We start from the raw sequence: 22,696 nt of genomic DNA, 5'->3' as shown, positions 1-22,696 counted from the left end.
GTCTTTAGAATTTGAAAATGAATCTCCAAACGCATCAAATTCATAATTTTTTATGTTTTTGAAGATGAATTTTCGAAATAACCCAATTTTTGGTGTTGAGATTTTTATGATATACATATCCAAAATAACTTAATATTTCTTAAAAATAAAATAAAATCAAGTTGAATCAATTTACTAATAGTATAATTAACTGTATTAATCAAAATATACGATTAAATGTGTACCATTATAATAAAGATATAATAATAATATCAACCTATTAAATATTTAAATTAACACATTATTTTCATATAAAATAAATTAAAGAAAAAAATTAATATAAATTAAAAATTACAATATTAATATAAGGATATTTTTAACGTGATAATTTCATTAATTATAATGCATAATGATGTAGTCATTAAAAAATAATTAGTTTTATAATTTACAAAAATTTGTGACAAATCAATTATTACAAAATAAAAATTTTATTTAAAATTTTTATTCCTTATTTATAACAATTTGTATTTAAGTTATTTTTTATTAATAATAACTCATTTTAATTATAATATAAACATAATATAAATAAATATCTTTTTAAAATAAAATCAAAAGAAAGTTAAGATATTGGTTAATTCGGATATTTATATCCGAATTAACCACTATCCCAAATTTTTTTGGGTGCATTCGAATATACATATCTGAAGGGTATTTAGGGTTTTCATATGTGTTTTTCTATCCTATATGGGTGCACAGAAATTTCCTTAAACTATATGAGATTTTAGTCCCTTTAAATTATTTTGGAGTAATTTTAATCTTTTTATTTGAAAAATATAATGAGATCCGGAGGGTGATCGAAATCAGAAAGTGGACCTGAGACGTCTGCAGGGTGTTGATGAAGAGGAAGAGGAGAGGGTATACCTGTAAGTCCTCGATCCGAGGGGAGTGGACCGGTGACGGGCAGGGGAGACGGCGTCTCCACTACCCTTAGGTGATTGGGCCAGCGTCACTGGGTCGTTATGGGAGTATGATCGGATTGGGCCATGCCTAGCCATCGGACCATTCTGAAATAGGAGCCTCCCAAGTCGTTGTTCCGAGCATGGGAGTGATTACTTAAAAGTATGCCCTGATTCGAGGAAGAGTTTACGGGTACGTGCCCATTTTCTGAGGGGTTTCATGTTTCGGCTTACTTGAGGGGTGGAGATTACCGAGGAGAGTGAGCGTTGTCGAGGAGATTAAGCGTTGCCGAGGAGACGAGTAGCTGATGGAAAAAAATCGGTGGCATCGTACGCGTGCGTTGGGCCACGTGTCATCATAAAGGAGCAATGATGGTTAAGCTAGGTTAGTTTTAGATGCGTGCTCGGTCACGCACTGGGGACCCTCTATAAATAGGAGGGAACCCAACCATTTGTCACTTTCGCTTCCCTTTCTTCCCCAGTTTCCCGCTCGTCGTCTGTTTCAGAACTATCTCTGTCGTTCGCCGCCACGCAAAGCTTCTGAGAATCGTCAAATCTCTCACCGAACACGTAAGTTCTCTTGTTTCCTCTACTTTTTCCGCTCAATTTATGTTATTTTGTAGAATGCATGTGGTTTAGGGTAGGTGAAACGTAGTTTTTAGGGTGTTTCTGACAGTGTGTTGGTGGTTGACGACGGTCCTGCTACATTTTAGACGTCGGCGCCGCCGACCAATAGCGTGATATTGTTGTTCTGCCGCTGTTTTGATTACCATGATCGGTCTGATATGGCGGATAGTATGGATTTTTGGATTAACATCTACCAGAAACTCGGTTGGCGCGATGGTTCACGACCGTTTCTGGCATAGTTCTAGGCTAAGCTTAAACCCTTACAATCGGGGGAGGTGCCTCTGGGGGCCCAAAACCCTAGTCGTTGGGGAGACCTATCCTCGGGGTGAATTGGGATAGCCTCCCGGGGGAGTCCCTGGAATCCTTGCTTGCTGCTTTGAGTTAAGGGCTTTGGCTGAGGACGTTGTCCTCGTTGCCTTTTCCCTTTCACTTGACTAAAGGTGGAAGGGTGGATTTGATTGTTGAAGTCAAATTCAGGTATAAATGGTTGATCGATTCGAGGAGGATACCTTGAGTGAAAGCAGTCTCAAGGACACTGGAAGTTCAACAGCATCGATTTTCTCGGAACGGTCGTCTCCCGACCGAAATGCTCCCAATCACAGGGTGACAGGGATCCTGCACAAGCGGAGGAAGTAACTACCTCCGATGATGATTGGGTGGCCGATAAGCCCAGAAATACCTCATCCCAATTTTTCCTTCGTCCCAAGGAAGCTTCTACAACGGTGGTCGTTGATAAGTGCAAATTGTAGCTATTTTTGCATATACTTTTTAGTGCACTTATCGACTCTTTGTTGTTAATTTCGGTTGAATAAACTCAACTTTTGTGTAAATAAGTATAGTTTTTTTATACTCGTGTCTTGATTCCTTTATGTACCATTTGATAGTTTTCTATTCATTTTATAGGTATTGAGGCGTATTTGGAGCATGGGCAAAAAAGTTTCGAAGACACGGCTTCAAACGCGCGATTTTGAGCAACGGAACTAATTCATCAAAGAATAAGACTCAAAATAAGGATGATAAAAATCATCAATTTGGTTTCCATTTTTTTATTGTTTGATAAAGCATTGAAGAAGCTTTCCAATGATTCGAACCGGGCGCAAATCGGAGTTACGGTTCTCACGTTATGGCCGAAACAGTGCAGAAATTTTTGTTGTTTCTGGTGTGTTCCGCCGGGCGAAGCCGTTTTGCCGCCGGGCGAAGCGGTGCTGACAGAAACACGTTTTAAGGGCCAAAAACACATTTTTTAGGTTATGGTTTTGAGGTATTTGTTCCCAACTCCATCAACCTTCATTTTTTGGTAGAGGGAGGCTTAGAAACATCAAATGGGGTTGCATCTTGATGATCAGATGTCGAATTTCTCATTGATTGGTGTTGACAAACCAAGAAATGTTTGGTTCTTCTTCTTCTCTTCTCTTTGTATGCTCTATTTTTTGGGTATGTTTGTATATTTACTTTGAACATATGTATATGTATTGATCATGATGTTGTATAATATATGCTTTACAAATCAATTTTGTGCTTTCCTTGATCTTTTTGCATTTATGTTTGGATTTGTGTTGTTGTAGAGATAGACCTCACAAATCTTGATTAGGGGAGGAAATCTATTAGTTTCTAGATTCTAGAGATAGATTTAGAGCTAATAATCACATGGGTATCGAAGCTTAATGCTTACGTGTTGTTTAAGTCGGTTAAGAGATCGTCGATAAGAGTAATATGGTTGTTCTCTCAGCTCAGCGTTGTAGAGATAGGCACTATTGTGAGCGATATGTGATGATTTTGATGAGTATTGTATGTTGAGTGTGACTTATCGATATGTTTAAGTTTGTTTTGAGTAGTTTAAATTCATGCTTAATAGTTTCTCCTCTCCAAAGAATGTCTTCTTTCTTGTTCATATGTTTAATTTCCACATTTACTTTTTACCAATTCAGTCCAAACTCATAACTGTGGAAACTGTTGAACGGAAGTTCAATGCACTAGTCCCTGTGGAGACGATAATTTCCCGGATAAATATTTTCAAATCTTTTTTTGCTTGCCGCTATACCGCTTCAACAATCGTGGAGGCGGACCCGCCCGCTGTTGTGGGGGGAGGGAGGGTGATATTCCCTGTGGCGGACAACGGGATATGTTCGCAATATCAGGAGGATCGATTTGCGATGTACAAATTTTTCTTTCGGTATATGGGGTTTGTGCTTCCCTTCACTGAGTTCTAGGTCGGTGTTTTCCGCTACCTACACCTGGCGCCTTCTCAGTTGCATCCCAACTCTATTGCTTTTTTTAGAGTGTTTGAGTTTGTGTGCGAGCATCTCAAGATCGGAGCGAGCCTACCATTTTTCTTCTACAGCTTTCATCTTTAGAGGGGTGCTATTGGCAGACGTTTCTTATGGACGGTACGCGTGGTTTCTTTGAATCTTTTGATGAATGCCCGTAAGGATTCATCTTTCCTTTACATGATGGCTTTGAGGGGTGCTTCGGATTTAGGATGGCGCCAAGAGGCTGTAAAGTGTCGGGAGAAAGTCCTCCCCAACTACCTCCAAGACGTGATGGACCCGTCGGGGAGACTATTATACCAGGTCATTGCTCCTTTTCACAGGGTGGTAGGAGACAACCTGCATTTTATTGCGCCCCTGACACCACGATAGTCGAGGAGAGCATCAATATTCTCTATGTGCTCGTCAGGGTCGGTAGTGTCATCGTACGTGCCCAAAAAGGGAGGCTTCTCCAGCCCCTTGGGTAGTCGGGTGGCCAAGATTCCTGCTAACAACGGGCCACGGTGTTCATGAAGAGGATGAGGAGCTGTACCTACAAGGCACTCTAACGAGCAAGTAAGTAGGAGCACAGATACATGAAAGTGTTTCAAGCGTTAAAAATTGTGTTACCTGACCCTCAAATGAGAAGGTTTTTATATTATCCCTCAGCGCTTGGCCATTGGTCCACATTTTAGGCTGGATCGTGGATTTAGGCCAAAAACGCGTGACTTCCAGGATTCTAGGAGTGTGTCTAGGAATCCTAGGAGGCTTCCCAAAGCTAGTCGTTGGTCGGGCAAATGAGTGGTTCCCGATCGACACGGTCGTCTGTCAGGCAGAGGTTGTTCCGCCCCTGATGGGAGCAGTGTAACATCCCGATTTTTATTAGCTATTTTATTAATTATCTAATTTGGTGTTTTTATTAACTATTTATTTTATTTAATCATTTGGTGGTATAATAATTAATTGATTTAGTATTTTGTGCTAATTAGATTAATTAGACTATTAGTAGTATAATGAGATAATATGCTAATGGGCCTAATTATTTGAAGTAGAAATAATAGGTAGTAAGTGTTACTAAGTCCAATTAGAGAGAAAGGAGGTAGTAAGGGATTATGTCACTTTTCATTACATTATCATTTGGTAAGAGAAGAGAACTCAAGAGAAGAGAAGAGAAAGAGGAGGAAAGAGTAAAGTTGGGGGAAACAAGAAAAAAAGGGACTTTTAATTCTAGGTAAGGGGGAGAAATCTCATTATCTTGAATATATATGTATGCAATGTGTAGTAGTATGATAGGTATTCAATTCTCTCAATTTCATATGATAGGATTTTGTAGATCTGTGAGATTTTGTGGATCAAAACATGTTTAATGATGTTATAATGTTAACCCATGAATAGGAACATGTTTAGGAACCATATATATGTGTTAGGTGATTGTTTGGATGAGTTTTTGTTGACTAAAAACGAGTTTTGGAATGCTGTCAAAATGGGTTTCTTTTCTCAGAAAATCACACAGTCGCGCCGCGCAAAACCTTCTGACTTGAGTTCGCGCCGCGGAAAGTCTTTGTCGCGCCGCGTAAAACTCACTGACTTGGCTCACGCCGCGGGGAAGTGTGACGCGTCGCGACAATCTGTTATGAAATTTTGGAATTTTGATTCTTTGACTTGGAATCCTGTATGCTTATGATTTTAGATGGATTTCCATGAGTTTTAATAATTTATTCAATGATGTTTGAATAGGTTGTGAATCGAAATTGAATCGGTACATGATACTTGTGTTTGAGTATATGTATAATGTGAAATTGTAGAATATGTTAATAACATGAAATAGCTTGTGTGTTATATGTTATATGTGATCATTAAATACTATGTGTGTGTTGGTTAAATGATAATTGTGTAATGTGCAACATTTTGGTGGATAATTCAAATTGTGCAAATTATTGTGATATGCATGGATAATTAAGATTGTGTGATAATCTTAATTTCATATATTATGTGATGTTGTACATGCGTACATGGGGAGATTGCACTTCGGTTGGCTTTGATCCTTGTGTGGAAACATGAGCGGCTTTGTTCCCTTTAGTGGATTCGGAAGCGGTGAACTATACATTCATATTTTGAGGGCTTTGATCTTGTCCGGATCGGAAGCGTGGCTCTGGTTTTAATTGGGAGCGGTGAGCTTGATACTCACAATGGTACCACATGCATTGAGTCACATTAATTGCATTTCGAGTCGCATTGTTGTTACGTGATTGTTTTGAATTGATGTGTGTACTTATGTGGTAATCGTATTTGTGTTGTGTGCAATAATTGTGGAACTTAATTCAAATTATGAAGTGTGATGAATGATTATGCTATTTTATGTTATATTCATTGTACATATTGTATGTATTAATTATGATGTGAATTTTCACCCTTATGTTTGAATGATGTTCTCTGTGACATCGTGCAGGTTCCGACGAGTAGTGAGCTTGCCCGAGGAATTAGCTGAGGAGCTTTTGAGTTTATCATTTTGATTAGGTAGTGAGTCATATGCTCTGATCATGTAACACTTGGGGGTTACATTTGAACTCATGTTTATTGTTTGAATATTGTTATCTTGTTTGTATTTGACATGATAATTTGGATATGTGGTTGAAGGCTATGTTGCCTATATATTGAATTTCATATAGCATAGTTGATTATGTTATTTTGAATTAGTAGATGAATATAGTATGAGATATATTCATTGAAATTACTTGAGGTTTATTATTCCACATGCGATATGCATAATGTATGAAAGCATGAAGTATCAAATTGTGTTACAAGATGATTAGTGCATGTTTTGTATGTTTGTTTTAGGTGTTCATTGCGGTGAAAATAACATGTGACGCCTTTTTGTTTATGCATTTTATTGTACTCTATGAATATTTGTTATATTTGGGGTTTAGAATAGGGGTGTTACAAGCAGGGCGTGTGCCTTACTACTAGGATGGAAGCTGCCGAGTCGAGTGGACAGTCCTTGATTCGATGGGAGCGGTCCGGTGACGGGCAAGGGAGACGACGTCTCCACTGCTCTCAGGTGATTGGGCCAGCGTCACTGGGTCGTTCTAGGAGTATGATTGGATTGGGTCATGCCTATCTATTGGGACAGTCCGGAACATAATGCATGCTATAACGTATGTATATTCGGATACATTCAATATTTAAAAAATACAATGTGGAATATTTGGATATGCATATTCGAAAATACTGTTTTTTTGTAAAAAAAAAAGTGTTTTCAGATATGCAGCTTCGAAATTAATTATAATAGGGTGACTCACTTGTTTGCGTTCAATTTTGTGAGAAACGGGTGCGTTGGAAATGCATCTCTGAATTTTAAAGATATTTTTAGAATTTTGCCAAGGGTTTGTGAGAAAGTACAAGGGTGGAAAAACAAATCGCATTAATTTTATGATGATGTAAAACGAGCTTCCAATGCTTGCAATAGTGCATACTAAGAAGTAAGTTGAAATTATGAGACATCAGAAACCAACTTATAGTTAGTCCTTCCATGTAAAACGATGTAACTGTCAACTGTTCAAATTCTAATGTAGCATGATATTTAAAAAAGTAGGTAATCTTAAAGATCCAACTAAAAGGATCAAATTTCAATAAAACGAGAACATTAAGCTTCATACGATGGGGTTTGTTAGCACCATTTGAAGTGTGTGACTGAGAACCATCGTCAACGGAGTAAGATAGTGGTTCAAGTAAGAATAATATGATAAAATTTTCTTCAATTTTAGAAGCGAGTAGTGTTTGGAAATTGATGATAGGGTTATGATTTGCTGTTAAATAAAGTATTGTGTCGTCAATAGCCTTAGAAGAGTTATGACAACCATGAATTCAACTCAATGAGAACACCAAATTATTAGGGGACAAGGGGATAAACCTAGAGTTCGAGAACTATGGCCCTCCAGAGAAATGACAATGAGTGAATTTAGATAAAATCTTGCTTATCTTTCATTGATTTCATGCATGAAAATATAGTGTTTTCTGATAACAACTTGCAATAAAAAAATGCATAGTCATAAATAATCTAGAAAATATTGTCGCAAGATTTGATAAAGCCAATCATGAGTGGCCAACTCAGCTTCTTTTAGTTGAATTTGTTACTCCTCATGCCACGTAGTCTTCAGGTAACTTTGGCATTGTGATTCTTTTTTTGGAGTTTTCATTTTTACCATTTTGGGCCACCTAAGTTATTTTCTCTCAAGCCCGTGTGCTATCACAAATTGTTGGATGTTACGTCGACAGAACCACAAAGGGAATTGCTTACTCCACCCTAAGTAGTGGAAAAAACATCCTATGAAATTCAGAAATTGCCCTCAAAATTTAAAAAGCATCTCTAGACGCACTCTTTACACACCAAAACACGTTCAAAGTGAGTCTCAATCCATTTTTTCTCTAAGATTTAGTCTGGAGATACATTTTCATATTCACCCTATATGCACCCATGTATTCTTAACTGGGACGCACTCATTTTTAGATGAATTGATCTGAAGATACATTTTCAGACGCACTCTGATCACATCAAAATACGCCCAAACTAAGTCTCACTACAATTTTTTTCAAAATTTTGTCTAAAAATGTATTTTGGACTCACACTATCACTGGTTTCCTCCTCTTTGCTTTTACTGCTTGTCTTATTAGAGCAAAATAACAAGTGAAATTTCAACCACTAGAAATGTATATTTTGACTCACATTATCACTGGTTTCCTCCTCTTTTCTTTTAGTACTTGTCTTACTAGAGCAAAATAACAAGTGAAACTTCAACCACTATTGATTTCTCTGCGTAATGCGTCATAAAAATGATAGTTTATGTTTAGACAATTTTTCCAAGTTGTAATACACCAATCAATTGGCTAGAGTTCACAAATAGAATTTTTTTTTTTTGAATAACCAATTTTTAAAAAAAAATCCAGAAATAACAAGTATTTCAAATTAATTACCAAAATAGCAACTTTTTTTTAAAAAGTACACGTTGTCGCCAGGAGGGTGGCGACAACACTTAAACTATATTAAAGTCGCCAATGGGCCTGGCGAATGCATGCAAAAAACAGGTGTTGTCGCCACCCCCCTGACGACAACACCTCCCCTATTTTTTTTCAATTTTTTTGTATAATTTATTTTACCTATTATTTTTAACTATTTTTTTAGTTTGGAAAAATAATATAAATAAATAAAAAAGTACCAAATACATTAACCATTAATCATAATAAAAAAAAGTACATTAAAAATAAAAAAAAAAGTACAAAATACATTAATGATAATAATAAAATTTCTATTGACCGCCGCGTGGACCATGGTACGATCCGCACTCAGGTTGTCTAATAACTCATGTAGAAGGCTCACGAGTTGGTAGTGCTCCCCTATTCCTGCGATGCCCCCCTCTATTTGGTTCCTCTTGGGTTTGAGTTGACGGCCCCTCAATGCATTCCGGGTCTACAAAATATGTGAGCCGTCCTTGACCTCTAGAATTCCCGCTATAGGAAAGGAGGGTGCCCGCGGCGCCTTCAAAGCTTTGTCTTGGTGGGTTGAAATTTCTCCTAGTGGGTGCGGCCTCGAAGTTTGGTCTTTGGAAGTTGGTGGTGGATTCGGGTTGGTTAAAATACATTGGTTGTGGTGGTGTATTGAAGTTCAATGGTTGGTTGGGGTATTGTGATGTTTGTTGGTCGAATGAGTTGTATGTTGGGTATTCTTCTTGTATGCCTATGTCGGGGGTAAGTGGTGGTGATCTGGAAGAGCCCGCCATATTGAGTTCTTGGAAGCGTAGGTGGTGGGGTTGAGTTTGTGGTTGAGTTTGAAATGGTTGTTGGTGGTGGTATTGTTGGAATTGTTATTGTTGTTGTTGTTGTTGGTAAATAGGTGTTTGTTGGTTTATTGGTTGTTGTTGGTAATTGGGTGGTTGTTGTTGTGGGTAATTTTGTTGTTGGAAATTTGGTGGTGGTTGTTGATGTTGTAAATATGGTGGCGGTTGTTGTTGTTGAAAATTTTGTTGTTGTTGTTGTTGGAAAATATGTGGTTGTTGTTGTTGTTGTTGTTGGAAATATGGTTGTTGTGCTCGCGGGTCTGCCAAATAGAAAGGGTTAGACACAAACATTTTGGGATTTGTGACCGTTCTGTACTAGTTGACATATTCAGCCGTTGGTTTCATTTCAGCCGGCGCCATAGGAAATTGTAGGACAGTGGTGGAACGACAAGCCCATATTTTACGGTGCTATTTAGCAAACGTCTTCCAATTTTTTACGTACCACTGTTGGCTGACCTTTTGCAGATGCCAAGGTGCCAAACACCCAGGACACGGTCACTTTGGTGCATCTCCACAGTGGTAAACCGTATGATGGGTGATTTTGCCGTCCAAACAGCCGCCTCTTTAGGGTCGGGTTCATGGTCCAGTTCCAAGTACGGTCTCCAAATAAACTGCAACGAAAAAATATTAATTTCAAATTATAGAAGATAGTTTATTTTACAAATATATTTAGAAAATGAAAAGTTTTAGTGGTATTACATCTTGGGGTCGAAGTTGATCCAATAGTTGGCGGTAAAAAATTATTTTGTTTACAGGCGTATTGGTGTAATCCAACCCAGTTGCATTAAACCTAAACACATCCAAAAATAAAAATCAATATAGTTACAGTTAATAATAGAAAAAATACACTAATTAAAATAAGATCATTAAGTTACCTTGACGCGTAAGGGAAGACGTAAATGTGCGGGTTTTCAGGGGCTAATACCGGCATTCTCCACCATCCCCATGCTTGTAGCAAAAATGCACATTCATTAAATGTACAACTATCCTTTGTGGCACATTTTCACAAGGAGCTATAGAGGTAAGCCAACACTGCCGAACCCCAACTATACGTCTTAATTTCATAAATGTCCTCAAGTAGACACAAGTACATAAAATTGACACTATTCCCCGTGCCTTCGGGAAATAGAAACCTACCAAATAATAACATAATATACATTCTAGTTTTATATAGTTTACTTTCTTCGCTAGAAAACTCATCCAACTTAAGGTCATCATAATGTTTTTGAAGGCCCGCAAGCTTAATACCTTGGCCCCTACCTCTTTCTCGACCCTCACCCTCTATTAAATCTACACCCAACATTTCAACGCATAGAGCATTGGCTTGTTGGACATTTTCAAACACAGCTTTTCCATTTGTTGAGAGACCCAATAACATGTACACGTCCTCTAGCGTCACGGTACATTCACCCGTTGGAAGGTGAAAAGTATGAGTCTCGGACCTCCAACGCTCACACAATGCTAATATAAACTTAGTATCAACTGAGGTATGTATTAAATTTATTACCTTCCCAAATCCCGCACGTTCAACATAAGACACAATCCAAAGGTCGGGAGCATTCATCGGTTTCGCACGGGTCTGAAATCTCGTGAAATCCTATAAAAAAATATTGAAACATAAGTATTAGAATGTTTGAAATGAGTAAACTTAATTAAAAAAATTAAATGTTTGAACCATAAATAAATAAATTGAATTTACTTAAACTTACGAATGCGGCAATGTTTGAAATGGTTCCTCGATGCTCTTGACCCATAGTTAGGAGAGACATGTTTATAGGAGTTATAAACGATTTGCTCTGATGAAAGTTGTTTGGTGATGATGAAAATGAACAAGTTTGTGCACCTATTTATAGCCAAAGAAACACAATTAAAACATATAAATAAGTGTGACAAGACAAGTGCATGCAATGGTTGAAAATCTGCCTCGAAGCAAGTCGCCACCCCCCTTGGCGACAACTCCATAAAATCAATGTAGTCGCCACCCCCCCTTGGCGACAACTCCTAAAAATCAATGTTGTCGCCACCCCCCATTGGCGACTTCCTCCATGCATAGGTGTGTAAGAGATTCCCTAGTCTGCATGCATGCTTGTGTAAGAGGTGAGCACGAGATGGAACCTGGTTGTATGGGAAATACAAGGGAACATTGTTGATGGCGGTCGCGCAAGATGTAAACAAAAATATTTTTCCAATAGCCTTTGCTCTGGTAGAAGGAGAAACAGCTGTTGCTTGGAGTTTCTTTCTGAAGAATCTCCGAGCTAGAGTTACGCCACAATCTAATCTTTGTTTGATTTCGGACATGCACGCTTCTATTGACAGTGCATACAACAATCCGGCAAATGGTTGGCACAATCCCCCGTCTAAGCATGTCTACTGTATTAGGCATATCGCGCAAAATTTTATGCGAGAGATCAAAGATAAATTTTTGAAGAACCATTTGGTGAACGCGGGGTATGCCTTAAACCAACCTAGATTTCAATACTACCGCAGTAAAATAGCGTTGTCAAATCCAGATGCGAGGAGGTGGATTGACAGCATTGACAGAGCGAGATGGACTAGGTCATACGACGATGGGACTAGGTGGGGCCACATGACTACAAATCTTGTGGAATCAATAAACGGGGTTTTCAAAGGCATACGAAACCTACCTGTAACTGCTTTGGTTAGTGCAACGTATTTTCGAATGGCAACTTTGTTCGCCACAAGAGGTAAGCGGTGGAATTCAGTGTTACAAACACAACAGGTATACAGCGATGTCTGCATGAAACATATACAACAAGAATCTGCCAAGGGGAACACTCATCGAGTGACAGAGTTTGACCATCATGGCCACACCTTCAGTGTCAAAGAAACAATTGACCACAACCAGGGGCTGCCACGACAACAGTATCGCGTCTCAATCCCAGATCGTTGGTGCGACTGTGGCCAATTTCAAGCCTATCGCATGCCTTGCTCCCATGTCATTGCAGCATGTTCACATACTCACTTTGATGCATCATCATTGGTATCAGAAATTTACAAGGTATCAACGTTGCTCAACGTATACGACAATTACTTTCCGGTGGTAGCGATGGAGGCATATTGGCCTGTGTACGAGGGGGAAACAGTTTGGCATAATGATTTAATGCGTCGGAATAAAAGCGATCGACCAAACAGCAAGCGTATTAGAACCGAAATGGACGCCACTAAAAAAATGCAGAGGAAGTGTAGTATATGTCGTGAGGTATGACATAATAGGAACAAATGTCCCAATCGTGGATCTAGCTCCACAACATAGTTTTTAGGTGCAATGATATTTGTAATTTATTTTATCAATGAAATGGACTTTTTTTCCATTAATTAGATGAGTTACAACACACATGACAAACAAGCATAACTAGGACTAGAAATAAATTTTTACCTAAAGACAACATTTGAAAAGACAACACAACAAACAATTAAAATCTAGGAAATTACAGCGGTTAAAACAATCTCATCTGTTCCATCCATTATTTGTTCAGTATCAAGGTCGGTTTTCACATCAACCCACCAACGGATCGTCTCTCCGGTCATAAGCGAAACCCTTGTTCTAAGCCTCTGGATCCTTTTTATTTCTTCCCCGGGACTGTACTCCCCTTCTAACTGTGACATCAGAGTCCGCTTCAGGTTGTTGAAGTCGCGGATGTTCCAAAATGTAACCGCCATAGGGGGTTTGACCGGAGAAAAATAACATGCCCATAACATCTTTTGTATTCCGGTGCCGGCACCGGACGGCTGGATGATGTTCGTTGCCATGAGTCCGGCCTTATGCGAGACATGATCAATAATGTGAAGTGAAAATGAAAAAATTGGAGGAGAAAATAATGATTCTTGATTGTATGATGGGCTGCTATATATAGGCAAAAAATTAGGTGTTGTCGCCACCCAAGGAGGCGACCGGGACCACTGGATGCAGGTAAAAAAATAATATAAAAAAATTGAAAAAAAAAATAAAGGGGAGGTGTTGTCGCCAGGGGGTGGCGACAACACTAAGTATTTTTACATAGTCGCCACTGGGCCTGGCGACATCATTGGGCTTTAGGTGTTGTCGCCACCCCCTGGCGACAACGTGTTTTTTTTTAAAAAAAACTTGCTATTTTGGTAATTAATTTGAAATACTTGTTATTTCTGAAATTTTTTTAAAAAAATTGGTTATTCAAAAAAAAATTCTCACAAATACCTCTAATTGCAAACAATAAAATTGGAGGCTAAATTACGTTTGAATTTATGGATTTTTTTTTCTTACTTTTAACAAATTAAGTTCAAATTCTAATAATAATTATGATAAGATATTAGTTTTTTTTTTATTCAACGTGAAATATATGTTTTATCTCAAAATTCAAGGAATCTTTAATTTTGATTTTTATTAAAAAAAATCATTTGCAGAGATGTCGATAACATAAATTTATGTATTTTTTTCTAATTTAATAGATGTCAGAAATGTATTTTCTGAGATACTTCAGAAATACATTTCTGAAATAAATTTAATCATAGAATTGAGATGTGACTTAAAAACAAATGAATTGTGTGCGTGTGGAATGTGTCAGAAGATACATTTCTGAATTTTATGAGTAGTTTTAATTTTTCACTGGGGGAAGCAATTCCCAACCACAAATAGGGGAATTCTTGTTGTTTTAAGAGTACATACATGCTATGTCGTTTTAGCCCTTCAACTTTGTTCAATAACATGCTATGTTGTTTTCGGGCTAAACCTCCATGCTTGTTTAATATCACGCTCTTTGACGTGATCAAACTATTGGATACCAACTCATTTTAGACCGAACGAAATTTCTAATGATTTCAAAAACCGTCTTTGTGCATTGAAGATGTTGTTTTTGGACTAATCCCTATTTTTGCCCGATAACATCATAAATATTTTTGGCAATTAGCCAATGGATATAAAAGGCATTGTCGTCTCTACTAACATTGCCGTCAATTCCCTCATAGATCATAGAAGTGTCGTTCTCGTCGCACCCTACGTACCACGAATATGTTGTTTTCTATTCCCTTGTCAACTTCTTGGACTGATTCCTTTACTCGTTTAAAAATCTGATTCTTTTACTGAATGGAGAAGCTACGTAAGTGTAGACCACTGAATAATTAATGGCTACATTTAGCTTCGAATCAAGATATTCATATAGAATATTACTAACATCCAAACAAATAATAATATGATAGTAAGCAAGCCAAAATATTACCAATCCCAATGTGGACAACAACAGTATAATTAAGCTACTCCTAGCTTATGGAAATCTACAGATAACAATGTAAAAATGCAAGGTGTAAGCATGCTATAACTAGAATGAAATATTAGACAGATTCAACATTTCTCATGTTACATTGAGGAGCCAGTACATGTATACATACATACATCTTCAGGGAGGGGTTTGGAGGAAAACTTCATATATAGGGAGGGCCTGAATCCTAATCTATTGACCATAAAGGGGACCTGTGTTTAACATTAATCACTAGAAGGGTTTACTCATTGTTTCATTATCTCTTTACATATGTGCTAGCCGGGATATGGGAAGCCGAGACCAGTTTGCCGCCTGATATGTTCTGGGATGAGTTTATTGATCAGTTCAGGAGATGCTCCAGATAACTGCAGTCATAGTTTACACATGTATATCAGATTCATTAGCTAATTTAAAAACCACAAACATACCAGATATATGATGTGTTTGGAACCGCGGTGACAGCCTCAATGCTCAGTGTTTTTTAAACTATAACTTGGAGCTTCTTTGGTGAGGACTTTTTGTCACGGTTCCAAACATTTTATTAATAGAAGAACCCGATTTGGCAACTAGATACATACTTCCTGTTTAAAGTTGAAGAGTGGAGGCAGAGGACGACCATTAGGAAGCCGGGCATTGGGCTCTCGAAGCTCATCAAAGAAAGGATGCGCACATGCTTCCAGCTGATTAATAAAATGCATGAGCAAATTTTTGAATAGTGAATTCTCTGTTTGTGAGAATACTTTATCACAGAAACTATCATACTCAAATATGGCATACTAAAGCATGTGGATCTAATCCGCATAGCAACGAAAAAGAAATAACATAATTTTGTACGGGTTTCCCTACTTACCGCACTGCAACGAAGACTTGGTGAGTATTGAAGAAGCCTTGATGCAAGGTCAATTGCTTCAGGAGGCATTCGCTTGTGAAAAACCTGAAACATGGATCATTCAGCCAACTCCATCAATCACCCAAACTAAACAGCACCCTGAAATCTCGTTGTAATAAAGCAAAAGGGGCGCTGGCTGAGTATGCAACTACCTTATGCCAAGGATGGGCTTTAATCTGAGGAAATCTAAAATCAGTATAATCGGGGTTCATACAACGAATTTCTTCTCGAGTTGGAGTACCAAGAACCTACAAGAAGACGCCTGAATAAACATCTTTGTAACTAGAAGATTCATTAAGGCACCATCAACATGGACAAGGCATTACCTTAATAATTTCCACAAGTTGATCCACCTGATTTGTTCCTGGGAACAATGGCTGGAAAACATTTGAAACTATGAGAAATTAAGATAACATCTCTCATAAGTCATAACAAAGAGAAAACAGTTATTATGTACAAGAAATATTAGTATACAAGTTTCCAACAAAGTTTAACAACCTGGCCTAGAAGAAGTTCTGCAAGGACACAACCAGCTGACCAGATATCAATAGAAGTTGTGTATTCTGTAGCACCAAATATTAGTTCTGGAGCCCGATAGTATCGTGAACATATGTATGAAATGTTTGCTTCACCCTTGACCTGGCATAAAAGTATTATCATTATACTTTTATCTTTCCAACTCAAAAATAACTAGAAGCAAAGTCCAAAGTAGGCAGCTCAGTTGTTGGTAAGCTGAGGGATGCTGGAAGTGTTCTAGGAGGACTGGGTTTAAAACCTAGAAACTAAGATGGCCACTAATTTACGAACATTTACCTAAAAAAAACAGAACCAAAATTGGCATCCCTCAGGGGTTCAGATTAATAGCAACAATGACATTCTAATGAATATTAAATGAAATGTCACTATCACTAATTTAAAATTAAAAGTGCAATTATGGACAATAAGTCGTATCTTATTCGGACTGATAAAATACATGCAGTTATAGTTAAAACTACTAGAAGAAAACCGAAATAACTAGTTCTTGGGCATAAGGAAACTAGATGAAATATATTCTTTTTATACAAGTTTATAAAGCACCTTCCTAAGTTTCCATTTTTGAGATGAAAATAAGCAAAAAATTACCACTTGAAATATATAATTGAAAATAATTAATTCATGAATCAATTATTATGGACGAACAAAAAGAAAAATGTAGTTACATAGATAAGAAATCACTTCATCAGATCTTAAGGAGTGTTTATAATTATTAATGGGCAGGTAGCATAGGAGTTTAATATTTAAACATTGAAAGGGTAGTACGCATATATAAAGTAATAATATGCACAAAAAGAATGCAGACCGACATACCAGAACTTTCGCACTTCCAAAATCGCAAAGCTTAACTTGGTGAGTGAGAGGATCAACCTGTGGTACAAACACAATAAGTTTAAAATAAAAGAATGCAGCTCATCGACGAAAAAATAGCAAATAAATAACTTACCAATAGATTTTGGGGTTTCACGTCCCTATGGCAAACCCCCGGTACAGTATGAATATATGCCAGTCCTCTAAAGATCTAAACATCATATTCCAACAAAATCATTACATAATTTCAAATGAACAAGAGAGAAACAGTATATCCAACCAAAATGCAAATAGAGAAGACTTCATACCTGATATGTATATAATTTCACATAAATTAGGGGCATTCTCTGGTTGATATTATTGTAGTGAGTTAGAACTCGGTACATCGTCTCAGGCACATATTCCATCACCAAGTTCAGAAACAGTTCATCTCTGCTTGTTGTAGAGAAGAAACAGTGCTTCAAAGAGATTACATTTGGGTGATCCATCACGCGCATTAACTGCAGCTCACGATTTTTGTACCGCTTGTCCTGCAAAACTTTCTTTATAGCCACTGCCTCAGCAGTCTCCAAGCACTTTGCCTTTGTTTCAGGTAAAAAAAGGTAGATACACAACCCAGGGATGTGAAGAAATATTAGATACTTGACAGCAGAGAAAGCATAGTAGGAGTTATCGCCTTAAATTTTATTTCTTATCCTTACCTGGAAAACTATTCCAAATGAACCTGTGCCAACAACACGTTCGGCCATGTAACTGATTGTCTGCAAGTGGTAATGGAGCATAAATTTATGAATAAATGGAGAAATTAAACACGAAGTTTCTATCGTAAATAATTATTGAACCATAATTACATTGAAATTCTTCAAAATTAAACCTTTTAAGGTACAAATATGAGAAACCAAAAATAGTTATTTGGCCTAAAAAGGTAATGGGAAAAAACTATTAGACTTGATAGGATCAGAGAAAAAAACTATTAGACTTGATAGGATCAGAAGAAACCAAATATATAATACTAGTAGTCACCTAGACTTGATAGAACTACTAGTATTATATATTTAGATGGACCCTCTATGAAAACGATGATTTTAACCAAATAATACCCAATCCAAAAAATTTAGTTCTTCTCTGTCCCATAAAGAAAGTAAATTGTTACATTAAGTACAGATTTTAGAAATTGGAATTTAAGATTGAAGAAGGTGAAAACAAGCCCACACCCGTTTAGGTTCACCATTTTTGCCTCCAATAGTAGTTGAAATTATGTGACCAGTGACTGCATCATTACTGTCAACGACAGTAGCTGCCATTTCCTGCAATTAATAACAATAAATATACCTTTAGTATGGCAAATCAAATCTCCTAAAACAGAAATAAAAGAACAGACTCTTTCCCATACAATGTCTGTAATTGCTTATCCAATTTATAACTAACTTCCGAAATTGGCTTAATAACTTTTCACCAATATTTCAGTTTAAGAACATTTACTTAAAATGCCTATCAGATATCACATGCATGACAGAGCTGCAAAGTTATTAATGGACATGAACATATACATACACAGCCAATTTAGTAGTCAATAGACTCGATACTTCGGATGCATACTCCTGTACGTGTTAAGATCAGATGTCGCAAGTTTATGTTAAGAAAAAAGACATTCATATCTTAAAATTCTACTTTAATTTAAAGTGTTATAAGAAATTGAAACACGCAGCAATGGAACTTAACCAGCAGAAATAGACAACCACCACAAATCAGAATGCAAAATCAAAGATGGGTTAAGTGTAAAGAGTTCAAAGGTATATGTACATATAAAGTAATATCATGCTACCACAATTCACAAGAAAGCATCACATGGAAAAGTAAAGCTTTAACATCAATTAAGAGACAATGCAGAGAGAAAGAGAATCTAAGGACACTAATTCCCTTAAGCAAATTAAAACAATTTGAAACAAAAATCCACCAACAAATCAAGGAGATTCCATTCTAAGCAAGGAACCAAATATATAAATAGATATTATACCAAAATAACACAACAAACAAAAATCACAAAATTATCAATGTCATTTTAATTTCACATTAAATTTACCTACCTTAATTGAAAATACCACTTTTCTTAAAAAAAACTAGGAGATAAATTGCAACAAATTCCAACCCTAAAAACTTCTACATGAATATGAAGGATGAGAAATTCCAAGTACACACAAAAGTTAGGTTAAGCCAATTTGATATTCACCTAAGCACCTAGTCAAATAATGTCCCTTTCCTATGCAATTTTCAAGAAATGAAAAGAAAAAAAAGCCTAAATTAAAGAACAAAATTCCGCATTTTCATTTCATTTTTCCTTTTCTTTTCCAGGACCACGAACAAAAAGCTTCATGAACTTCAATTTTTCAACCCTAAGATCTCAACACTTAAAGCAGAAGCACAATAATAAAGTACCCTATCCTCCAATGTTTAAATTACACAATTCCTTTAAGAAGAAGAAACCATCATTACTATTCTAGGTCACCGTGATCTTCGCCGGAGAATAAACCGGCGAAAATAGTTAACCCTCGGAAGTAACATAAATTAGCAGATCGCCGGTGAGGAAGCTCAAACGGAGGTTTACACAGTATATCAACGACGATCCAAGAAACAGTAACCGTAGTTGAAAACGGCACAGTAACTAACTACAATGAGAGACGAAAATTACCTTATCAGTGTCCATACCGGAGACTCCACTAGCCGCCGTCGTTTTCGGTGCTTCATTCACGGTTTGCGGCTGTTGCAACGGTAACGGTAACGGCGGTGGTGGTTGCAGCGGTTGATGGTGGTTTGGCCCCAACGGCATGGAGGCCATGTCAGAGAATTACACACAACACAAAACACTCTCACACACACTCTTTTTCTTTCTCTCTCTAGTTTCTCTCTCTAGATTTTCTCTCTAAACACAAACACTTTTTTTTTCTCTCTCTCTCTAATGTTTTGAGGGAATAGTGTTTTGAGTTCAGCGTGATGCTTTCTAGATAAAGGAGTGAGAGGAAGAGTAGTGTGTGTTTCAGAATCTCCTCCTTATCACGCGCTTTTTATATAGAGTGAGAGTCACGTTTTGATATGAACTGTTGGATGATTGTAACTGATAATGGAGATATGAATCTGGTGTTGTAGGGTGTAGGGAAAATGTGATAGGGATGATGACGTGGGGAATCGGATGGCGACAATGTTTGTGATTACTTGAAAGAAATGGTATTTGGGAGTTAGTAATGAACTTATGATAATGACGTAATGAATGTAGACATAAAATAAAATATCTGATTTAATAATGCTTAAACTCGTTTTTTAATCTTATGTTTAGTGCTCTTGGAGGTTAGGTGACTTTAGTTTATTGAGTTTGAATCTTTAGTCATATTAGTCATGTTTTTTAGTTTTTCTTAACATTAAACCTTCTTCTCTTAATTATCAATTTAATTTTGATGAACAAGTGAATATCTAGAAACATCTAGTATTTTTATTTAAATATTATTACTATTATAATTATTAATTATCTTTGCTGTCTTCAAATATAAATTCTCGTTTAAAATATTGGTTTTTTAAACATAACTCCAATTAATATTACAAATTTATTTTGAAATATATAGTATTATAAAGAGTAATCTATTTTAATATATAAAAATCAATTACCACCAAATTCTCTTAATTATCCTAATCACAATCAATTAAACATGGTTTTACATACCCCTGAGCGCCATTTTACGTCTAATCATGATTACATTCCAACATCCAATTTAATGCAAAACTTCTTTATTGGAACACGCTTTTTTATTGCATCGGTGCATTTTCATTGGGTCATGCAGACATAGAGCCAAGTGAAGTCTGCATAATTTCAAATTTGCATACCTTTTCCATTACTCTCATTCAATTTCGTTTGCCTCTTGAATCCTATAATAACTACATAATGCATCTCTCATCCACAAGTTCAACCCTAAACCCATTTGCTTTATTCCATCCACAACAGTATTTTTATTGCTTTTACGGTTTAGTGTATTGGGAATTGTTGAACCATTGTATGAGTCCCTCCATCTATCTCTTTGCATCACCTTTTCTTCTTTCATTCTCTGTTATTTATTTCCACCTTCTTCATTCTTTGCATTCTCAATTTTTTATTCTCTTCATTTGCTCCTCATTCACTACTCTGCCATCATTCAGTTGCTCTGCTTAACTTCAGATCTTACTATTCTGCATATCTACGAATTTGATTTTCAATTTTAATTTCTGATTCTCTAATATAATTTTTGTTTGTTTCAGGATTTTAAATTCAAATACGTGAAGACAAAAGTTTTGCTTTATAATAGATTTGTGATTTGCACCATCATCTGCATTCAGTTTCCTTACCTTTAATTCATTAATGTATTTTTTTGCAGTGACAAAGAGTGGAAAAGTTGACTGCATCAAGGATATTAACGACCACAAAGAAACGTGGAGTTGATTTAATGAGATAAGAAAGAGAGTATGGTGTTTACTCTATTTTATTACAATAGAGAAGACATAAATCAGAGAAAGAAAAAATGATTTTGGATTGAAATAAGCACTTTTTATAAGTGTTTTTGGAGATAAAAAGTTATTTTTACGTTGCTGCACACAAAATTTACATCACTGCATTCTCTTTCCTTTCTCATGGTTACTTCTTTTATTTATTTTTCTTTAATTTTTAATTAAATGGTGAAATGTCATTTATTACTTGATTTGAAAAATTCAATATAAAAATAATTAAGATTATTTTTATTAATTATTATTGTTAATTAAGAGTCGTTAGTTTTAATTATTAAGATTTAGTTTTTTTAATAAATAAAGTGAAAGGTTTAAATTTTCCCACTTTATTTTTCTAAACTCTTAACTTTTTATTTTTCTACATTACTCTTACTTAATTTTTTTTGAAAAAGAAAAAAAATATATGAGAAATAGAAAGTGGAAAAGTTTAATTACAGAGCATTCCATTGAGAGAGAGATATTTTGTTTACTTTTTATTTTTATTAAATATTTTGTTATATTATATGAGTATAGAATGAGTATTATCTTCTAAATATTGCTTTAAAAATTTAGGGTGTTATTATATATATTAATTTTTAATATATAAGACCATCAAATTATCTATAAGAAAATCAATAGCGGATTTAAGGTCATTTTTTATACCCTAATTATCTCATTAATCTCTAAACAATTCTTAGGGTCTATATCAATAATGACATTAATCCACAGAATCTTTTTACGGCTATATAATTAACATTCTTAATTATTTGTTTTTTTCCAAAAATTGCAATTGTCTTTTGGTATTGAATGAGAATATGAAAAATGAATGAGAATATGAAAAAAAAGACAATAATTGAATGAGAATATGAAAATATTAATTGAATGATAATAAGAAAAATATTTATTCAATGATAATAAGAAATCGGAAGGCAATAATTTTTTATAAATGAATATTTTACATGGACAATAACAATAGGTGAATACACAAAAATCACAAGATCATTTTGGTCCTATAAAAATGGATTTAATAAATTAAGTATGATTTTTTATAAATTTATCTTAAAAAAAA

General features: G+C 36.0%; 1 protein-coding gene across 1 annotated transcript; it reads right to left on the bottom strand.

The window, feature by feature from the left end:
* Window positions 1-14,922: 14,922 nt before the first annotated feature.
* On the bottom strand, window positions 14,923-20,109 carry LOC131653595 (shaggy-related protein kinase eta-like). Its single transcript, XM_058923828.1, has 12 exons — window positions 19,814-20,109; window positions 18,339-18,431; window positions 17,826-17,885; window positions 17,433-17,705; window positions 17,261-17,335; window positions 17,128-17,184; window positions 16,279-16,419; window positions 16,107-16,157; window positions 15,933-16,028; window positions 15,742-15,825; window positions 15,470-15,571; window positions 14,923-15,256 (listed from the first exon to the last, which is right to left on the bottom strand). The coding sequence occupies exons 1-12, from the start codon at window positions 19,958-19,960 to the stop codon at window positions 15,167-15,169; spliced, it is 1,269 nt and encodes a 422-aa protein (XP_058779811.1). The 5' UTR covers window positions 19,961-20,109; the 3' UTR covers window positions 14,923-15,166.
* Between the last annotated feature and the right edge of the window lie 2,587 nt (window positions 20,110-22,696).

This window comes from Vicia villosa, linkage group LG2 (assembly GCF_029867415.1).
Source record: "Vicia villosa cultivar HV-30 ecotype Madison, WI linkage group LG2, Vvil1.0, whole genome shotgun sequence".
In the NCBI taxonomy this organism is placed as follows: Eukaryota; Viridiplantae; Streptophyta; class Magnoliopsida; order Fabales; family Fabaceae; genus Vicia; species Vicia villosa.
This window is presented reverse-complemented; position numbering and strand designations above follow the sequence as displayed.